This window comes from Ornithodoros turicata, chromosome 3 (assembly GCF_037126465.1).
Source record: "Ornithodoros turicata isolate Travis chromosome 3, ASM3712646v1, whole genome shotgun sequence".
Lineage (NCBI taxonomy): Eukaryota > Metazoa > Arthropoda > Arachnida > Ixodida > Argasidae > Ornithodoros > Ornithodoros turicata.
The window spans coordinates 103137879-103158401 of NC_088203.1; the positions used below are offsets into that span (position 1 = coordinate 103137879).

The 20523-nt window shown below is 46.1% G+C and overlaps 2 protein-coding genes and 1 non-coding gene across 3 annotated transcripts in view; 2 read left to right on the top strand and 1 right to left on the bottom strand.

Annotated features, from left to right (window-relative positions):
- Positions 1-761: 761 nt before the first annotated feature.
- Positions 762-4206, bottom strand: LOC135387595 (peroxisomal membrane protein 11B-like). The gene is made up of 4 exons (XM_064616715.1): positions 3955-4206; positions 3556-3671; positions 3272-3443; positions 762-1735 (listed from the first exon to the last, which is right to left on the bottom strand). The coding sequence occupies exons 1-4, from the start codon at positions 4026-4028 to the stop codon at positions 1375-1377; spliced, it is 723 nt and encodes a 240-aa protein (XP_064472785.1). The 5' UTR covers positions 4029-4206; the 3' UTR covers positions 762-1374.
- A 447-nt stretch (positions 4207-4653) lies between these two features.
- On the top strand, positions 4654-4726 carry Trnam-cau (transfer RNA methionine (anticodon CAU)). The gene has a single exon. It is a non-coding gene; the product is annotated as a tRNA-Met (tRNA).
- Positions 4727-17576: 12850 nt separating this feature from the next.
- Positions 17577-20523, top strand: part of LOC135389047 (follistatin-like) — a 51685-nt gene continuing 48738 nt past the window's right edge. The window contains exon 1 of the mRNA XM_064618995.1: positions 17577-17666. Within this exon, the coding sequence (XP_064475065.1) occupies positions 17579-17666 (88 nt within the window). The 5' untranslated portion in view covers positions 17577-17578. The remainder of the gene's footprint in view (positions 17667-20523) is intronic.

Genomic DNA, 20523 nt, shown 5'->3' on the forward strand with positions numbered 1-20523 from the left:
CAAGAAAAAAGTGGCAAAAAATGTCATTTTCTCCCTTTACGACTAAGGTATTACTTACTCTTTGCGTGGCGTGCAGTAAACCGGAAAGAAAGAGTGGGTTTGCTGTGTAGCAGACGACGCGGTTTGGATGTCGTCTGCTCTGACGCTGTGGATATACTTTGTGGATTTCTTGTTTCGCCATATTTTCATTTTTATAATGTTATGACTTTGTCTTATTGTGTTTTGCGATTGTGTTAGGTGAGCTTATAGCCGACACTAATTAAACCTAAAATTGCGTACAGCTACACTGACCTAAAAAAAACAAGCAAAAGAAATAAAAGGAAACATACCTGGATGCAGCAGGGGGGAATCGCCTTTTTCCCAAAACGTCAGTTTATGCGTTGGATTTCCCTCTCCTCCACTACATGCTCGGAGAAAGGAATCTCACCCCCCCCCCCCAAAAAAAAAGAAAAAAGAAAAGAAAAGTGCCTGCATGGACAGTTTTTATGTCGAAGTTCGTTGTACGATCAACAGTGCAACCGTGCGCTACACATATTCTTTTGCAAAAAGGTTTCAAACTGGGCTCAGGGTTGTGACTTCGAAAAAGAAATGTAGTCTGCATACACAGGTTGTGTGCAAATCAAGTATGCCAAAAATGACACACCTCAGATGTAAGAATAGCTAATTGTAGAACAGCTGTGCAGCCTCATTACTTCACTTAATTCCAGGCAAAAAGTGGTTATGGGACATCAACATCAGGTCGATCGAGAAAGAAACCACAGTCAAAGTTATATTGCTATGCAGCACTTTATTATCACAGACCTTGTTGTCTTTGAAGAAAGAATTCCCGTCACCAATTATAATACCTGCCACCACTCTTTCACGTTCACATCCTTGTCATGTCACTGTCCACTTATGAAAGAAGCTTTAAAAGAATTTTTTTAGATTCAAAGTAGGTATTCAGAATTTCCATTGTGTGCTTCACCCTGTGTAACAATCTAAGATGCAGTTATGCATGCTTAAACTAAAATATGTTACACGTGAAAGGAAAAACAAGCTTTTAGGACAGCTGCCACATCATCAGTATTGGAAGGAAAAACGTGACCTAATGCAATTATCATGAGCAGTGAAGTAACTGGGTGTTTCTTAAAAGTGCCTTTGAGGAAGTCGAGGCGGGGGTCCTCTTACTGCACAGAAAACCAATCTGGCACATGGATGATGAAGAACATGACTAAGACAATGTCATTCTTTCATTCAGTGTGTATGAACCCCATATTTCACATCAGAACACACCAAGCACCGCAACACGACATGAGAAACCGAAAACCACCGACACAATCTACAGGATCTCAATGTCATTAGATGACTAATGCCCTAAAACATCCGCGGGTCTCCTTAACTTGGAACCAGCTTGAGTGACGGCTGAAACATCGGCATAATGCCGGCCAAGCTCGAAATAATGCCGAGCAGGCCTATGGTTCCGGGTCTTAGGCCTGTGTACCCCAGTGCAGTGTAAGGAAGCCAGAAGTCGGCAAAGTTCTTCACGAGGTCCAAGACCAGACTTCTGTGCACTGTCAGAAACTGGACTCCTAACTCTGACAGGGTGCTGATTTGTTTGCACCTTGATCGTAGGGCAGGCGCTCCGCCCCCTCCCAGGTAGAGGGTCAGCAGCTCCGAGACTTCGTACAGGTCTCGAGCAAGGGCCGCCACAGCAGACACAAGCCACAGTTTGTTGGCCGTATGGTACCATCCGTCCCTGTGAGTAGAAAGCAAAAAAATAAAACAGAAAAAATGAAATTTGTGCTCACAACGTGATCTTTCTTGAAAAATTTAGCGTGCTTGGCATAATGTCCGATGTTTCTACTTCAACAGAAACTCCTCATTAAAACCTTTTTATTGCGCAATGGATGACTGAAATCTTCCAAGTTGTGGTTTCGGATGGGCACTCATTTTGGTGTTCACCATACCAATGAAGAAGTAACAGCAAAGGAAATTAAGGGTGACCTGCTTGGGATGAAGAAACAGGGGTGTCCAAAAAGAACATACATACATACATGAAGGCTCAAAGAATACGCTTACATCTTTTCAGGCCACAAAAACTCCTCTACGAAAGCTGGCATGTGGGCCTCAGTTTGTTCTGGAAACATGGCTATCACTGGTTCCTCCTTCTATACCCCTATGCAATGATCACGACAGTCTGCGCAAGTAACGATAGGGAACTTATCTTCTCCTTCGCAGGGCAACTCATTCATATGCTGCATTATGAGGTAAAAAATTACAGCTGATAGTACTGTCCAACCTTAGAACAGTGGTGCCAGCAGATATGTCCCATTGCTTTGCTTTTGAATGACACTATATTGAAATAAACATCACGGTGCTCCTTCTCCACGAGGCATGAAACAAAAGGATATTAAGAGTGTCCCTGAACGATCCTGGGATGCAGAAAAAGAAAACAAGAAATAACAACAACTTTATTTTTAAGATGATGAATGGGGAGTTGGTGATGTGGGGAATGAAATGATGAGCCCTTTCGCAATAAGGTTCAAAGTACTATGGTGTAATTAGAAAGGTAATTTATAGTACCCCTTAGTTACTAATTCATACTCTTAGTCTTTATGAGAACAATGACAATGTCTCTTTACCTTTGGGGTATCTTGAATAAATAATTAAATAAATTAATAAATTAATTAATACACATATCTGCTCTATATGACAAATTTTCAATGGTATAGGTTCTAGTTTGTTGCACGTTTACTCTTTCACGTCATGTCAAGTCCAAATATATGCTGCTCATAACGTCATTTCCTTTCGGTATTTTTCCAATATTTATTTTGATCTTTCTTCGGTAGTGGACCACTTCCGAGACCTAATGATTTTTAATGCTGACCTTACAAAAAAATAAGCTTATCATCAGTTTATCAGTATTGTAGTACACCAAACGTTACCCCATAATAAAGAACCTGAGCTATGCACAAAACACAGAAGGCACACGACACAAACAGCACAAGCCTGAGTGGTTCATGTAGTGTCCTTTCTGTGCTATGGCCATAGTTCAGGCTTCTTTAGTATGGGGTCTGCCCACTAGCTCGCCTGCGCCTATGCAATTTTGTCTAAATGTTCGCAAAAAGTGATCCACTGTGACAGCGGCCATCTCAAAGGTATGGACCACACAGCCTGACATGACCAGCAGGCAGTTGTGTTTGTAACAAAGTGAGTGTGACCCTGGTCAACTTCTGGTCAAATGCAGAAGACTTCAGGGCCTGGGTGGTGGAAAAGTCAAAATGAAACCTACTTGTCTATAGTTATGAGCCCGACCTGATGCAACCACACCAAGTTGTCGACGAGCATGTAAAGAGCGTATGCCAGACGTGTCAGCGTAAGGCAGAGCCTTAGTGGAACGTTTGGCAACCCAATTGTCGCCAGTGCACTATGCAGTCCATCGAGGAAACGGCCCAGACGTAACACTGTAAGGACATAAGCACATAATTTCTGGATGTTGCCGGTATAAAACAAAACTATATATGTAGTCAAACAATGTCAACGTAATTGTTTTTCAGCGTTAAAATTACCACTTACGTCTCCTGCCAGAGCTGAAAGTGACCTCGAGGTTTTGGAACTTCGTCACCAAATCTCGGCGGGTTGAATTTTTCTGTACGACGTACCAGATGAACCGGCTGCTGTACTGTAGCAAACTAGACAGAGGCCAAAGGAACCAATGGAATAAAATTGTCAGAAATGTCTTGGGAGATTATGAGGAGACAGTGCACCTAACGACAGCTTTTTCTCAGTACATTTTACTTCAGCGACATCGATTCACTGTGAACAGCGTAGTCGAAGGCTCTGTCCTAAAATACTTATACGGAAATATCAACTAGCCACACCATGAATCATGAATTCCCTGTTGCGGGATGACCACTGTTTATTTACTTATTTGCCGGAATCAACGCGCAGAGATTGGAGCAGGATCAAACTAACCGAAATAACTTGTCTCTGCCGGCGGTTTGCGAGTTGAATCTCGCGATTTCAGCGAGTAGGTCCGGTTTTGACATCCTTCTTGACGCGATGTATGTGCGAGAATTTTGAGCTAAGTTATGCCAATTAGACTCGAGAACGAGGAAATTCACACGATGAGCTACATTACGTCACGCGAAGTACCACCGTAACATGAAATCCACCAAGGCAACCACTTCTGCAGGAAATCAACACTGGGTAAACCAGGAAGAAATCATGAAGCATGAAGTAAGGACATTCAGCGCTATCTCTCGGAAGTTAATGTGAGCTTGGTACTCGTTGCGGAAACTCCAACCTAGGGGGCAGCTACAGGCACGCTGATTCGTGATTGCAAAATTTCATGAAACAGAAACCACGGAAACACCATGGAGGAATGTGAAACATGGTCGAGTAGCGCGTAATGTTGACAGCATCATGGTCGACAGTCAACTTTTTTGAGCGGTTTTGTTTTCGTACAGTTGAAAAGGCTAAGCCAGCGTTGTTATGTTGTGAATTTCTAGGCGAGCAGCCGAGCACTATGAAATTCACCGATACCACGACGAATGCGGTGCAACTTAGAACTGTCTAAAAAAAAAACTTACAGTACAATAATGCAACGTAAAATGTATCTGTCATTGCGCTCTTTATGTATCACCCCAGTATCTGGAAACTAGTTGATATACCGCCTCGGTAGCGCAGTAGGCAGCGCGTCAGTCTCATAATCTGAAGGTCGTGAGTTCGATCCTCACCCGGGGCAGGCGGTCAATGTTTTTTTTTTTTTTTTGTACGTTTTTTTACAGTGATGTTGCGAACCTGCCAAACTTGAGTTCGCGACTATCCAATCTTCATTCCGGAAGCCCATCATCATCATCATCATACAAATCTTTAAAAAAAAAAGAAAAAGCGAAAGTTACGCTCACAGCGTCACATTAAATTTCGCGATTGCTCCATACACTACGCCATGCACAAGGGGCTGATATAACTGCTGACAAATAAATAAATAAAGAGAAGGAGGAAGGAACGGTTGGGGGCAAATTTAACTGACTATAGCCTTTACGAGTGCTCGGGATTCAGACATAATTACGTACAAGAGAGAAACTGATGTTCTGAGGCTGGAACAACATAGAAAGGACAGATACAAACAAAGCCTCAAATTGCCTAAGAAATCAACGATGAAAGATGAAAGTCACTGAAAAGGTTAGCCAGCTGTAAGGATCGAACCCACATCTTCTGGATTACCGGTCCAGGGCTCTACCAATATTCATAATTACCATATTCATAATTACGTAATCTGCTTTTTTCTTCTTTTTTTTTCTCTTCTAATGTTTTATGGTACGATACGTTGGCACAAATAAGCTCTAGGATCAGTATTTTGTACTCAATTAGTACTTGGATGGACGGACAAAGTACAACACCTAAGAGTCGTGCCCAGGTGAATTTCCGTCTGGGGAAGAATGTCATCCCTTTTCGTTTTGTGTGCTCCCACCAACTTGCCCTTCTTTCCATACTCAGGAATAAAACGCTATTCGAAATTTCGAATTCTACAGCGAAGAAAAAAGCTGCTGTCCAGCGCCCCCTCTGGGGAAAGCGCCTTGGGCGGTCGCTCCTCTCGCCCCCACCCTATGAACGGCTCTGCAGCACTTGCTACTTATTAGATCGGTATTTAGTTGCCCATAGTTGCCGGCTCCATTCTTGAAATTACAAGACCTACCACTTTACCTTTTAAAGGAACTGTAAAGTGAATGGCAAACCTGTAGAAACTGTATGCTTTTCCGAAAGCTTGTAACATGAGCGCTTTAGATGCTTAAAAGAGCATTAAAGTGGTATCTAACATGGCCAAAAACTGCTGTCATCTTGTAAAGCAGTATGTGAAAAGCACTCCCACAAAATATTTCTGTCCAAAGTTGATTCACCACGGTGCAATTAATTTGGAAAATCGCTGCCGCGGTGACAGGCCGGAGCGCTCCAACTGCAGACCACACCCACTCTACTGTGATGTTGGTGATAGAGGAGCCCCTCATTCGTTCGTAGGAAAAACCGTCTGCTACGAACATTGCGAGCTGTTTCTTGTTGACTTCTATTCTTTATATGATTTATATCACGTTTTCTAACAAAAAGCAAAGCATATATGCAGCCTGAGAAAATAAGATTACGATCACAAGAGTAATATATCAGTGGCATCTGAAAGCAAGCGATGGCGGCGGTATAGTGGCGCCACCTGTTAGCCACTGAACCAACTGCGCGGTGAAAACGGTCGGACAGGCTGCGCACTGTTTGGAAGCACGGGGTTTAAGCTGTACAAGCGCAGTTAATTTCGGGCTACACAACTCGTTCATCCCGTGGTGTCTGCGGTCCCAAAAAATCGTGGTTGTGTCGTGGACAGCCTTTAAATCCTCCGTTTCGGACATCACGTAGCCGGAGAACGCATGGCGTCTCCGAAGCGGTAGCAGACGCTCCGGCCTGCGCGATGTTGCTCACCTCGATCATGTGATCCCAGGTCCAATGAGGAGCGTCCTTTCCACTTGCGTCACACAGTGACGCACGTGGTGGTGCTCGTCACGTGCCTATCGTGAAGGCGAAGCAGGGTGAGAGAACTGATGTTCTGAGGCTGGAACAACATAGAAGGGACAAATACATACAAAGCCTCAGCAGGGTGTTTCGCGCACGGGAGGTTCGGGGAGCTATTGCAGGCGTCCCAATTTCGCTACAGTTGCACTAACTGTGGGAAAACTGTTTTCGGCCGCCTAACATTCCATACTGACCAAAAACAGAAACAAAGTTGTGGGCCTCTAGACTGCTCCTTTAATAGGTCTGCTGTATATTGAAAATTTTTTTCGGCAATCGAATTTCAAAGATTGCTGCGCAAAGCAAAGCGGTGGCGTGCATGTGACGTCCCAAGTGGAAATTGCAGACTGTCAACCATCGGCCAGTAGTCGGTTTTTGGTCGGCAAGCGACTAAGTCGGCCACTGCACCTTGGATCAACGTCGGTGTGATGTCGCTCACTGTGGTGGTTGGTGAACGATGTTGGGCCGAGAACGTTGTGCGACGTGCTGCGCGCGTGCTATGGAGAGTTCGGCGTAATAAAGACGGGCCAAATTCGGCCCTACGCTGGCAAACAAAAACGAAAACAATGCAGCTGCTACTCGAAACAAAAAGAAAGAAAAGACGCTTTGACGGTTGGCAAAAAGTCGGATGACAGTTGGCCAACGACTCTTTCGGCCAGCCAACGTTGGCGCAATGTTGCATAGTGATAGGCAGAGCGAGGTTTGGCAAGCCGTCGGCCAGGGGGCAGATCTGTACCAAGAAACGAGCTCGTTGGCCAAGCACTTGCCAAGCACGTCTAGGTTGGCCAGCCGACCTCTTGCCAAGCTTGGTTCAATTTCGGTATGTTGCCTTGGGGAGAGGGAAACGCGGAATGGTGTAGCACTGCATAAGTTCAACTTTCGATTGGCCAAGTGATTGTCTCAAACCAAAAGGAGTAAGAAACAGAGACATTATCTTCACGGTGAGCTAATACGACAAGCAATTCCTCATTTCAGTGTTGTTTGTGTACGCGTCAAACAGGGGCAGTCCCAGCGAAGTAGTTTTTTTTTGGGGGGGGGGGGCGACGTCTGCGAGCCGTTAGCCAGTCGCTATCCCTTTGGGTGCGAGGGGGGGGAGGGTTCTGGACACGGGCTCAACCTTTTCTCGCACGAAGTCGTATCACTGGTAAATTATCAGCGATAGGATTTCGTGGGAGAAATGGTTGAGGAAGAGACGAAAACTGGACCAGGCTATGCTTTGGGGGAAGAAAATAAATGCAATTTCTTTTCTTTATTGTGAGCTGTTTCATTCTAGTGAGCTCGGGCATATTGCGAGCTTTTATGATTCTCCCCCTACGCCGTTACCCTATGCCGCGAGACACCTGAGCATGAATACTAGCGACGCCACAGGACTGCTTTGGCCTAACTTGGCACAATGCAGGCTGGCCAATGCTGGCCGATGACGTTGGATTGCGTGCTTGCGATATGCCTTGGGCATGATGCAGCTCTGTGTGTATCCCACATACATATTGAACTGGCCTCTGCTACTTACATATTATTTGCATAGTTCGGCAGTCTGACAAGCCCTGCCCATGCTCCAGCACAGGTCACGGTGAGCGGTGCCGTAAAGATGAACAAGTGGGGCGCTATGCGTGGTGTCCTTTTAACCTATCCTATACAGTATTTTATTATTTGGAGAACCATGTCAAATCTGAATATTTCTTTGTGTAAAGGAGATCTTTGGACCCTTAACAATGGAATGCAATTTCTTCAAGATCCTTTTCCCTCGTATTCTCTTTGTTCTGTCGACCCTATGCTCGGAGCTAAGCTGCTCTTTGTGCTTTGTCTTTATATATGTATATTTCTTACATACCTATGCCTTTGTCGTATTTACACAGCCTGTAGAACTCGTCGACAGTCAGGCAACGCCCGTGTTTTACGAGCTGTACAGGGTAAGTTCTCTTGCCAGTGGTTTTATTTTTCTCTTTGGTCGCACTTCCAAGCATTCATCGGCCGCCCCAACAGTGAAGGTGCAGATTGTAGCGCGACGCGGCGCTTGCGCGCGTGCTCCAACTTAGCAGCGCGCGTTGGTTGAGCCGTTGAGCTTTCAGACCACGTGTTTCAGACGCAACGTTTGCAACGTCGTTACAAACGACGAATAACTTACAGGCTTTGGGACTTTGGTTTAATTTGGCTTGAGTTTATTATGAGACCTTTGCAGTGAGCGAAGACAGATGCCTGAAAATCAATTCCTAAATGCGATTGCAGACGACGCTGGATTCTTGTTCAGCAACTCGTAGATGACAGACAGGTTCCACAAGTGATCGGCGAACGCATTGGCTTTAAGTCTACAAGGCCAAAGTAAGGCAGCAAATGATTGACTGCCCCTGAAAATCCTTCAGAGATAACCGTGGTTTTGCGTTTAGCGACGATAAATGCAAGATACTTTGTCCTGCGATTACGCTGCATATTTCTGTACAAATATTACGCAGAACGCTTCGAGTAATTTCGTCGGTGTCAAAATGGTGGTCCTTCCTCATCGCGACATCGCGCTTTCGTCATCGTTTCGCTCTGTTATTTTGCAATGTAAGTGATTGCATATTTGAACTATAACATCATCTTTTGTGGCGCGGCACATGCATATACTTTCCACACTCCCGTCATTACATACGTGATAAATCGTTTGTGGACAGCTGAGTAAAAACGTTTCAATGGCGGTAATGACGTTGGACAACCTTTTTAAAGTTATGTCCTAAAAGTCTCATTCAATCACAATACGCTTGCATCGGATGGACGTTGTGACGTAGGATTGGTAAGGAATACTCTCAGGATTTTCGTATAGGGGGGTGACAATCCATATCTACTACTTTTCGAGCTTTTTTGGCCTCCCTGTCGTGTATTTGGGGGACGCTTCGTTTTTTTTTTTTTTTCCTTTTTCCTGGGAATACGGTCTGGAGCCGCAACCAATATCTGGCTATCTACAAAGCCAAAGAAAACGGGAATTTAGTCGATTCCATACAACCTAGTTATGTTACGAGGGAACGACAGCACCCCAGAATTTAGCCACTATAAAATTAAGGGCAGCAGACAAGTCCGTTCGCTAGACTTGACCATCGTGAGGCACGTCGAGATTGCAGTAAAGAAATAACTGTAAACTTTCGTACACTTCGTACTTCGAACTTTCGTCAATTCTTCGTCATGCGCAGCCTGTTGAGGAAGCGGATTAGGGTCCTCTCTACGTCCATGCTTGAATGTTTCAAGAGCTAACAAAAAACACGGACAGGGACTAGACAGAGAGGCTAGGCAGTAGCCTCTACAAACTCGTGCTTCTCGAACACAGAAGCAGGAGGCAAATAGGCAACATATTCCTTGAGTACGAGGAGGCAACAGAAAAGACACACTCAGGACGTGAAGAGCCGTTCGTCCTTTCTTTGAGCGCGACATGTAGTTTTCTGCCTCGTCATTGACAGAGCCTGTAATTTTGTACATTTTTTGTACATTTTAATGTTTATTGCTTGTATATACTGTGTCGGGGGCCCCGCCTTGACCTTCCGACGCCCCCCCCCCCCCCCTGTTATTGAACAACAACAACAACAACAACTTTATTTTAGCTTTGGAGAGTGGGGAGGTTCATCGCCACAGGCGATACTCTATCCCATTGCTGGTGGGAATGTGGGGAATAAAATAACGAACCCCCCCCCCCCCCCCAAGGTGAGGAACCCGCCCCTGTCTCCACTTCAGGTGAGTACAGCAGTTCTCTCTGTGGTTGTTCACTCGTTCCCTGTTTCCACATTTCGTATCCTCCGAATTGCGGAATTTCTTTTCTTGTTTTTCCACGTTGTCTTCCCTCCATCGTGGACCGGAAAGTTCGCGCAGTCCAAAGTGGAATAACAAAAGAAGAAGAACAGGTTAGGTTATTCATTTTCTTCGTGACTGCTCGACTGAAGTTGCGTGCGAATAACGATCACATAAACTTCTCGTTATCCTTGTAGCGGAAGACATAGGAGGTAGTTATGCCTGCCGTCCTTGTTTCTTCCTCTTGACAGGTGAAGACTTCAAGACCCGAGGAGGTAAGCTTTCAAAACTCACGCTAGGCGGTGTTAGGTGTCTACAGGTACCGGTTGCGGTTTGTAGTGTTCCTGCGTGATTTTAGTACATCCTACGCTGTCGCCTTTCCGTACGTAAGGAATAGCGTGGTTGGTTCGCGCAATGGACAAAGCTCTGTTTATGTCTTGCGCGTGCGCGCAGAAAAACCAACGCATATCCCTTACGTACGCAAAGGCGATAGCGTACAATATACTACTCACTATTGATAGATGTGTGAACGCAAGTACACCGTATTTGAATGTCGCGCGTTCGGAGTAATTTCACGTGTATAAGCCGCACCGCAGATAAGCCGCAGGACGCGTTTTTAGGAACGTTTTGAAACTTTTCTGGCAGATAAGCCGCACTCGCAGATAAGCCGCGGGCAATACGAGACGAATGATTTGTGAGATATGGGAGACCATAGAGAAGGCCATAAACCTTGTGGTCCATACTACAGGGTCGGCATAGTGTACAGCAGAGGAGGTCAGCTCTAGAGTTCTACCAAGATCGGATTGTGCCCTTGTTGGGAGTTTTTCATGGATTGATGGGTCAGTGGACTTCGTGCCAGCCAGAAGACGTGAATCACTGTCACCACTTTCCTTAAAACTGCTTGGGGGAATGCACCAGGAAGATCAGTCTACTCGAATGTGGACCCGTCCCTGTTACGCACTGTTCGTGCATCGACAGGGCAGTGCTGTTCCAGAGACACTGTCGGCATGGGGAAAATACCAGGAAAAAATAGTCATCAGATAAGCCGCACCGGTGGATAAGCCGCAGAGCGCCCGTGAGAAAAAAAAATCACGCATAAGCCGCGGCTAATACGCGTGAAATTACGGTATTTTGCGGAAACCGCTTTGCACACGTCTTCCTTTCTGCTCATCAATATCCCTGCGCAGCCGAAGGAAATTCCTCGGCGATGTCCTCAGTGACTTCGGTTGTGTTTCTTGCACACTCTACAGTCGTCGAGCACTGGTAAAACTAGTGAGGATTTTCCTCAACGTTGGTGCAAAGGGAAGTCGACCGCGTGCTCACTGTGCACGTTGTAGGGACGCTGCAGTACTGATGAAAAAAAGATCGATGAGAAAGAGAAGGAGTCATATATTTGGCTCCTCCTTACTCATTGATTGATCGTGAAAATTAGAAGACGACAAGAAGTTTACAGGGAAAAGACGGATGGGTTTATTAGCACGAGGGACGTTCAAGTCAAACCCGGGACTTTTCATTTTTCGCAAAAGTAAAATGAACTTACAGGCGAGAAATTAGTTTTATTTTGCAACGTAACCTCCAACTGCACTAATGCACTTGTCCCAGCGTTTCACGAGGGCTTGGATCCCAGCAGCGTAGAAATCCTTACCGGCGCGTAGCAGCCATGATCGGACCGCATTCTTTACCTCGTCGTCGCAGCTGAAGTGGCGGCCCCAAAGGAACGCCTTCAGTGGACCGAAGAGATGGAAATGGCTGGGGGAGAGGTCTGGACTGTAAGGGGGATGTGGCAGCAACTCCCAGCCAAGTTCCTGTAAGGTGCCTGTCGTGAGATGTGCGGTATGCGGGCGTGCATTGTCCTGCAGGAGGAGGACTCCTTTGGTGATGAGTCCCGGCTTTCCGAAACTGGAGGTGTTCATGAACGATAGTGTTCAGCGTTCCCACAGAAAGGTCCGTCTTTGGAGCCAGTTCGAGACATGTTATCCGTCGGTACTTGAGGATCGGGCGCTCCACAAGTTGGATGTTCTCAGGAACTCTGACACTGGGCTCTGAGCCGTCCCGGCCGGGATCGTCCTGCACTGATGTACGGCCGTCTCGGAACCGTTTGCACCACTCAAACGCTTTGCTGCGGCTAAGTGTAGCGTGGCCATACGGAGCCTGAAGTCTTCTGTGAATTTCAGATGACTTTACGCCTTCATTCACGAGAAACTTCGTGACAATTCGCTGTTCGATGTGCGCGCTCACCTCGTTGTCGGCCATCTTGTCCAGCACGTGCCTTCTGTTTTGCACAAACTTTGGACGACCACGTGGTGAACGCGGAGGCCTGTCGCGTGTGAAAATGACGCAAAAGAAGTAGCGCGAGCCATTTGTACACTCAGGAGACAGAAAGTCCCGGTTTGATTTGAACACCCCTCGTAGTATAGTAGTATACGCGCTCGTCATTCGAACACCGCATACACAGTCGGTGCACACCACGTACTCGTATATCTACCTTAAAAAGCTAAAAAAAAAAAAACACATAGTTGCGACAATTTACTCAATTTATTTTCAGACCAGCGGCATGGCCGAGTGGGCTAAGGCGTCCGCTCGTTGGTGGTAACCAAGGTCGTGCTGTAGACTGGGAGGTGGTGGGTTCGAATCCTACCGCCGGCTGTGCTGTCTGAGGTTTTCCCTGGGTTTTCCGAAGACTTTCCAGACGAATGTCGGCACAGTTCCCCCTGAAGTCGGCCCAGTACGCATACTAATCCCCCTGTCCCCCACTCCTTCCTGCTGTCCTCTCTCCGTCTGTCCACATCTGTACGCCGCTCATAGCCACAGTTGCTTCGTGGCGCTAACACGCAATCAAAAAAAAAAAAAATTTTCAACCTGCAGAACCTTCTGGTCGTATTGAGCCAAGATTGTAGCCCCCTAATGTGGGCGCAGTTATTCACCGCATGCTGCGCTGGTCACGGAAGAAACCTCTTGTGCAATCTTCGGGACGCAGACGAAAGTGCTCGCAGACGGGGCTGTCAGGCGAGAATTTAAATTGTAGACCCGCCGGATGAGGTGGGCAAATTGGACGTGCATTTCTTTTGACGTGCTTCTCCAGAGTTTGAGCTGTATGGAGTCGTGGAATGCGTCAAACAAGGAGTCGTCTGCTCTTGCGCCGGTGATCCCGAGTGGATGTAAAATACTGAAAGGATATGCGATTGGACTGCCAAGAATTTGCTTCCTCGTCACACGGGAAGTGCAACCACGTGTTTGGCCCTTGTACGAAACGTGTCTTGGAAGTCGTGGAGTATATGAAGTGTGCGGGAATCCGTTCTGCGTTTGGCGTCCGCTCTGAGCACAGCTCAGCTGTTAGTTTCTGTTCTGCTGCACACAGCGTGATTTTAACCTGACGTTTAGCACGGGCTTGCGATGCGACGAATATGAAAGTTCCTTGTTGTAATAGGAAAATTTATTGACGGTAACAACACACAACACACCCGAGACACTACCATACAACATGCAGTTACAACTAGAGACAACATTATTATATACAGTCAAACTCCTTTATAGCGAACACCTTTTTAACGAAAATACCACTACAGCAAATTTTTTTTGCGGTTCCGCTGGAGCCTATAGGTCCAATAATAGACATCCTTTTTAACGAAAATACCTTTACTGCGATTTTTTTTGCTGTCCCCTGAGTTTCGTTGTAAAGGAGTTTTACTGTATACAGTCAAACTCCTTTATAGCGAACACCTTTTTAACGAAAATACCACTACAGCAAATTTTTTTTGCGGTCCCGCTGGAGCCTATAGGTCCAATAATAGACATCCTTTTTAACGAAAATACCTTTACTGTGAATTTTTTTTGCTGTCCCCTGAGTTTCGTTGTAAAGGAGTTTTACTGTATTATATTATTCCTTGTTACCTTTTGTGTCGCACTGTAAAGGAAGGACTATTGGTTAACCGTAATGTCTGCAACACGTTGCCGGTTGATAAACCACGTCAAATCGGCAGTTCCATGTTTGGGCCTGTAAAATACAGCTGTACGTGTCACTGTGGCAGTCACAGAGGCAGTCTTTATTTAAACAGAGCTGCCGACCTGTGTTCGATAGACCACTTCGGTAGTTCGGTAGTTTCGTTTGGCTAGAAAACGAAGAAAGCTATGGAGAGGTTGACTCGATTCTGCATCAGTACGCGATATGATGCATCGTGTTTCTATAGTCGGTAGTCCTGAACACTGTCTGAAGACGCTATCGAAATTTCCTCCTGTCTTGCCACAGACAATCTATTTCCGGTAGTCTTCAACCTCCTAGTACTGTTCATGGTATCCGTAGTATATGCTTGAAAACTGTTCATTGGTGCGCTTTTAGGTATAGTCCTGGTATTCGTGGGGCACCCATAGTTTCTCGTCCCTGCGGATACAGTGTCCATCTGCCAGATACTTTCGAGGTAACCTTATATGCAGTAGACATCGAAGTTGGGAATCAAGTCAGAACACTTACGCCATTGTGTGCTCCTCAGCCGTCTCTCATGACTCACCGACCAGAACTCCGTTATGTAATATAACAGGCAACGCCCGGTTGTTTAAAAGTGGTCAGTGTCGTAGTAACCGGACCGCATTCACAATAAGCGATGCCCCTGACCACGAAAACGTCTGGCCGTGAGTACTTTGGTAAGGCGCGCGCCAGACATTTCTTTTTCTTTTGAATATTTTCGGCGACTGCGCTTTAATTTTTTTTTTGCCCCCTTTCTTCCACTTCCCCAGTCCAGACCCGCGAACTTCTTTCTTGCTCGGCGACGCGACACGAATAAGATGTATGGCTGTATCGAATCGACGTGGAATTATCGCGTACCTACGAAACGCAATTTGCGTCCGTTTTGTCTTGTTTTACGTCACGTCTGCAGATGTTTGTACATTGTAGCAGAGCGTTCGCAAAATATGTATTCCTGTTCCATAATTTGCGCAGTCTGGTACCTCGGGGTATAGGCGATTAACTACAGTGGATTAATATAGTGGCCGCTAGCGATCTGCTGCCGCGAGATTGCAGAAGTGTGACGACTGTAATAATAGTATAATTGGCTAATAACTCTCGCTGCTCGCGCTAGCAGGCGGACGTGAAAGTGGTCGACGGAAGAGATAGAGTGCGAACCAGCTGATGCATGAGGAACAATGGACAGAACACGTCGTGTTGTTTCTTGTTCCCTGTCTCTCCGTTGCTGTCCGGTGTCTTTTTCTTTTAGTTTCGTACTTTTTGTTTGCGCGTACGTGCGCGTGTGTAATCAGTCTGTTGTTTCGTGTTTTGAAACAAGTTTTTTTTTTTTAATTTGGCGCACTCTCAGCCCAACGAGATATTTCAAAATATCAACAAATATAGCGAAACATGAGCGAGTACAAAACACGAGCAAACATTTAATGGCGTGGCAAATAGCAGAAACTTGGAGTCGGTTTATTAGGACCGTGCGATTTTAACCCATGATTTGACCTGTGGCCGACAATTATCGCGAAAGCGGCGGATTTTTCCTTTTTTTTTGGGGGGGGGGGGTTGTTTAGGGGTGTATCCGAATTTGTCGTGCTGAATTCAATCTCTCCCGATAATTTTTTTTTCGCCAACATCAACAATATCAGCAGAAACTTTCTATGAAAAATAAATAAGTATATACTCGTTCTGGATCTTTCCATTGTGAAGTCTGCCATTCTCTCTCTCTCTCTTTTTTTTTTTGGCAAAAACGAGGAGCAAATGTTCTGTCGTGCACTTGTTCATATAGCTTATTGGCTCGCTAAGGGTGAGGAACATGGCAGTTCTGAAAAATCAAAATGGGGCATTTGGCGTTCGTTCCCCGCTCGGCCGCAAGGAGACTCCTCATATTGTTTTCCCTCTCTCGCTTTCAAGAACCGACGAAATATCTTTGGCTCGCGTCTTGAGGCTAAACACCTGCACGACTTCAACACAGGAACCTTTTCTTCCTCATGCCGAAACGTCCTTTCACTTTTGTTATTATTTCTTCGGGAAAAAAACGCTCTCTATAGCCACACCGCGTGCGCGAAGGAACCGGGAACTCTGACGAAACGGGCCAGCCGCATCGGTCAACACACCAGCGACTTTGGAAGCAGATGAGAGACCGCCCTAGGGTTGATCGATTTTTAAATAAGGTGCTGCCTGACGGGACATTCGTGACGTATAAGCTTATTCCCTTCTCGAATAACGCTCCGACTTTATTATCTGCTCTCTATATACTGCCGGCGCGCTTTCCTCTGTTTCGCGCGCGAGTAATTTTGGGTCAAGGGTCGCGATTGTGAAAACGGAACGCATCTTAATTTAATTTTGATGCGAATATCGCATGATGTAGGGGAGGTCAGCATCGTAAGGGTAAACGCGTGAACCATTCTCTCCTGTGGCTGTCTCGAGTGATCGATCAAATGCTGGGGCTAGGTTGTTCAGGAGTATGTAGTTCGCCTTGCTTGTACTTATAACGTGTTGTAGCTGCTTAGAAAACGAGGACGCACATCAGAAGACACAAGTCAGTCTTCCACAAAAAGAAAATTGACACACTTCTGCTCTGTCCACAAAGTGATACAGCGCTGTATTCGGGGGTTATTGTCCGCTGTGGTCTGTTGCATCCGCGGCTATTCCGTGGCATTTGATATGTGGGGATTTATTTTTTTTCTCTCGTGTGCAGTATGACGTTCAAGCTATATTTCATTGCAGACATGCATATATATATAGCGATATTTCAACTTTGCAGGACTGCAAAATCAACAGCTATTTTCTCCAGCTCTTTTCAAATTGTGGGGCACTAGAACTAAGCTCAGAGATTGAGAAAGCTGTAGAAGGCGGCGCTTTCAGCTTTATCCACCATAACCATATGCTGACCTGTGAGAATTTCCCTGCGATATTTTTCCGCGCATAAATTTGTACAACTCTTCGCAGTCTCTTGCAAAGTGGATGTATACATGCGACAGCATTACCCAAGTAACGGCATCCTTTTCTGAGAACTGCTTTCACGTGCACCTACGGACGCTTTTAAATATCTTTCAAACTCACACAGATGCTCCACTCAAATACATGCATTTGAAAGCTTTCACCCACAATGGGAGCACCCTCGAAACAGTTTGATCACAAACGCTACCACGAGCGCGTTTGCTCGATGATTAAACTTTTGTGTGACGTCACGATTGCGTCACGTAGTCTGTTACCGGTGGCGAAAAAATGTGCGCGCGACGTACTAGGAGGATCTCCCCCGGCGTGGAGCAGCCACCGGCCCGAGGAGATGTATAAAAAGTGTGTTCGTGCCGTGCGCCAGGCAGTCGTCAGTCCCGAGCGCTCATGGATGCTTGTAGTCGCTCCCAGACGGCGCAGCTTGCGCTTCTCGCCGCTGTCGTCTGCTTGTCGTCTGCTCCTCTGCTTGTGCACGGTGGGTCGTCCTCATCTTCCTTTTAAGCTCTTTTAAAGATTAATCGTTGTGATTGATGATGGTCATGATGAATGGTAGTGACGTAGCCATAACGTGGTTGGGATATGACGCTTCCATGGTTTGCCGCGGATCGTACGGAAGTTTCGTCTGCACTGGCTGCGACGTGTTTGTTTCGGAGATGGTGTTTTTGCGGCAGTCAGTGGTGTCGTTTTTGCGTTCCTCAAATCGAAAAAGTTACATATTTGCAAGGTGCTGGGAAATGCTCGGAAGAGATCGTAGTGTGGCGTGAGGTATGTAAAATGACACAACGGACGTCAAGCAAATGAGATGTTTAGAGAAATATCTCGGACGCCTTTTAAACAAGTGAGCATTTTAACTAATTTTTAAACTTTTATGCACGATTCACTGCGCTACCTGCACAGTTCGACTAGCTAAAGCTTTGTTCTGGAGATATTATTTTGAAGAAATATATGCCCGCAGAACCTCAAATACATCGTGTTGGCATTGAACATTCCGTGTTAAATCGTAATTTCACGATGTTCTCTTTTTTTTTATCTCGATGTTTTTCGGAGGCCCGCTAGGTATTGCTTCTAGCGCAGTGGAGTTTACCGGTCAGCTTGTGTAAACCCCGTCAAACGTTTGATCGCTAAGTCTGCGAGGAACCCAAAATTATGATTTTATTTCTCTCTTTCTAGCAGCTCAGCAAATCGTTAAATTTCCTGCAGTTCGGCGCGCGCGAACATGCCCACCGCAAAGCACCGCACAGAATCCTACAGGCAGTCGTCACTTTTTCAGCAGTGAGCACGTGGTTTTCTTTGGGCGTCGGAAGCAAGCAACCCTTCTGGTTCCAAATTGTAACTTGAGGCGGTGTAACAATTACTGCCGGATTGAATCTCGATTAGAGTGCGCGTTACTTGGTATGCGCGTCACGCGCTCACCTGTCATCCAGGAGGGGAAAGGCTATGCATGCTCTATGTGTTTGCGATATTATTTATTGGTCATTATATCGCTACTGGCGGGTTGTGAAAGTACAACGTTATCATTCGCGCGTTCTGAAAGGAGGACAAGTATGTGTGAGAGAGAGCCAAAGAGGGTCTTGCAGAAAATGTTGTCTCGCAAGAAGGCGTCTCCCACCTGTGTCGTGCTGCTGAGTAGTGTAGTGTGTACTATGTGGTGTCGGTAGTACGTTAGTGCTGTAACTTAAGTAGAGCCTGAAGTTTTAGGGGTTTACCCGATTATATTCCCTGAATTGAAGGTTCACCCTTTAGGGTGAAACCCGATTTTTGCCCGGCAAATTCCCCTCACTGGGATGTCTGTAGGAATGCATTAACTTACTTGTTTGGCAGCAAATGCAGCTACATCACCGTTTGTACCAAACCACCACAGTTAGTTTGAGCAACTGAGCCCAATTTCTCCCCGAATTTAGCATACCGGGAGTTTTTTCACCCGAATTCGCATGAATTTAGTGCGCATGTGTATTTACCCATTTTTTACCCCCCGAATTTAGAAAAAAAATATTTCCCGAAAACTTCCGGCTCTAAACATAAGTACTCCTCTCGTGCAGAATTAAGTTTTAAGTCTTTAAATACCTATGCGGTTTCTCTTTACGAGCTAGTTTCAGCACTTCGCGTCGTGCATAACAGGCGAAAAACGTGGTGCACTCGAAATTTCAGGCTGTACATTACAGGGCATGAATTCGGCCTCGTGGCACTCTTCTTGGATCATAATAAAACCAACCCTCGGACTTGATACGAGCTTAACACCGAACAGCGCCTCTTACACCTTCTTTCGCGAATCGAACTTCCCGCCAACCACTTTTTCGAACAATTCTGTCTAAAAAAAATACTTCCCGTAAAGAAAGAGAACGGTTGACCTCACAGAATTCCTCCGGCGAACCCAGTACACGTGCCGTTTGAAGACAGCCCGTCCCACTCGCTCCCGGGCGGCCATGAAACTTCATCGGCAATCTAACAAATGTCAAGAAAACAACCCTTTCATTCAGCTTTCACCCGATCAACCTCCATCGCGTGTGTAGTTTGCTGGAACCGGAAAGCGGGACGCACAAATAAGAAGGAAAAAAAAAAAGAACCTCAACCGGAGACTATAAACTGTGATAGATGAGACAGCAAAGGCCTTTAAAGAATGCGCCGTACAAACGTTATTTTGCGAGGATATTCGAAAAGAGAGAGGGCATCTTTTTGTATTTATTTATTTAGTTTTTTTTTTTTTTTTTGGTGGGGGTGGGGTGGGGGGGGCGCTCTCCTTCATGAATGGCGCGCAGTGTTTCGCGCGCGCGTCAGATGGAAAAAGGCGTTTATCATCCCCCTAATTTGTGATGCTTGCGAGAAGTACCCGGTATCCTTTAACGGAAGTCGGAATGAATTCTCACGAAAGAGAAAAAAAGTCGGGCAGGATTTTTGTAGCGTGATGCACCCGTTCGAGAAATGATTGGGAGAAAGGAACTTGGGGGGGGGGGGGGGGGGGGGTTGTCGGCTGGTTTGGCTGTCTCACATGGAGGAGAGAAGGAAGGGCTAGTGTGCGTCCTGGCCCGACTTCAGGGGGTACTATATGCCGTGTGGAAAGTCTGCTGGCAATGCAAGTCACGTGTTGCACCATGTACACAATGCTTCCAATCAATGACGTCACGACAACAATGAAGCAGGATTACATGTTTCACATTACATGTGGGTCATTTATGCGAGTGTGGTGGCATACCTCACTGAGCGGGTACAAGAGGCGCTATCAGTGACGTCGGGAACCTGTCGCGGTTCGAAATGCCGCCTCCACGTATTTGTGCTGGAATTATACGGGGCACTGCGGCATCCACTGGAACGAAGAAGCGGACAGCGCTGCTGCA

Coding starts and splice junctions, on each gene's coding strand:
- LOC135387595 (XM_064616715.1), bottom strand. CDS start 4,028: ATGTCAAAACCGGACCTACTCGCTGAAATCGCGAGATTCAACTCGCAA. Junction 3,444..3,555: donor TTTCAGCTCTGGCAGGAGAC/GTAAGTGGTAAT, acceptor ATGTCCTTACAG/TGTTACGTCTGGGCCGTTTC. Junction 1,736..3,271: donor GGGCTCATAACTATAGACAA/GTAGGTTTCATT, acceptor TTCTACTCACAG/GGACGGATGGTACCATACGG.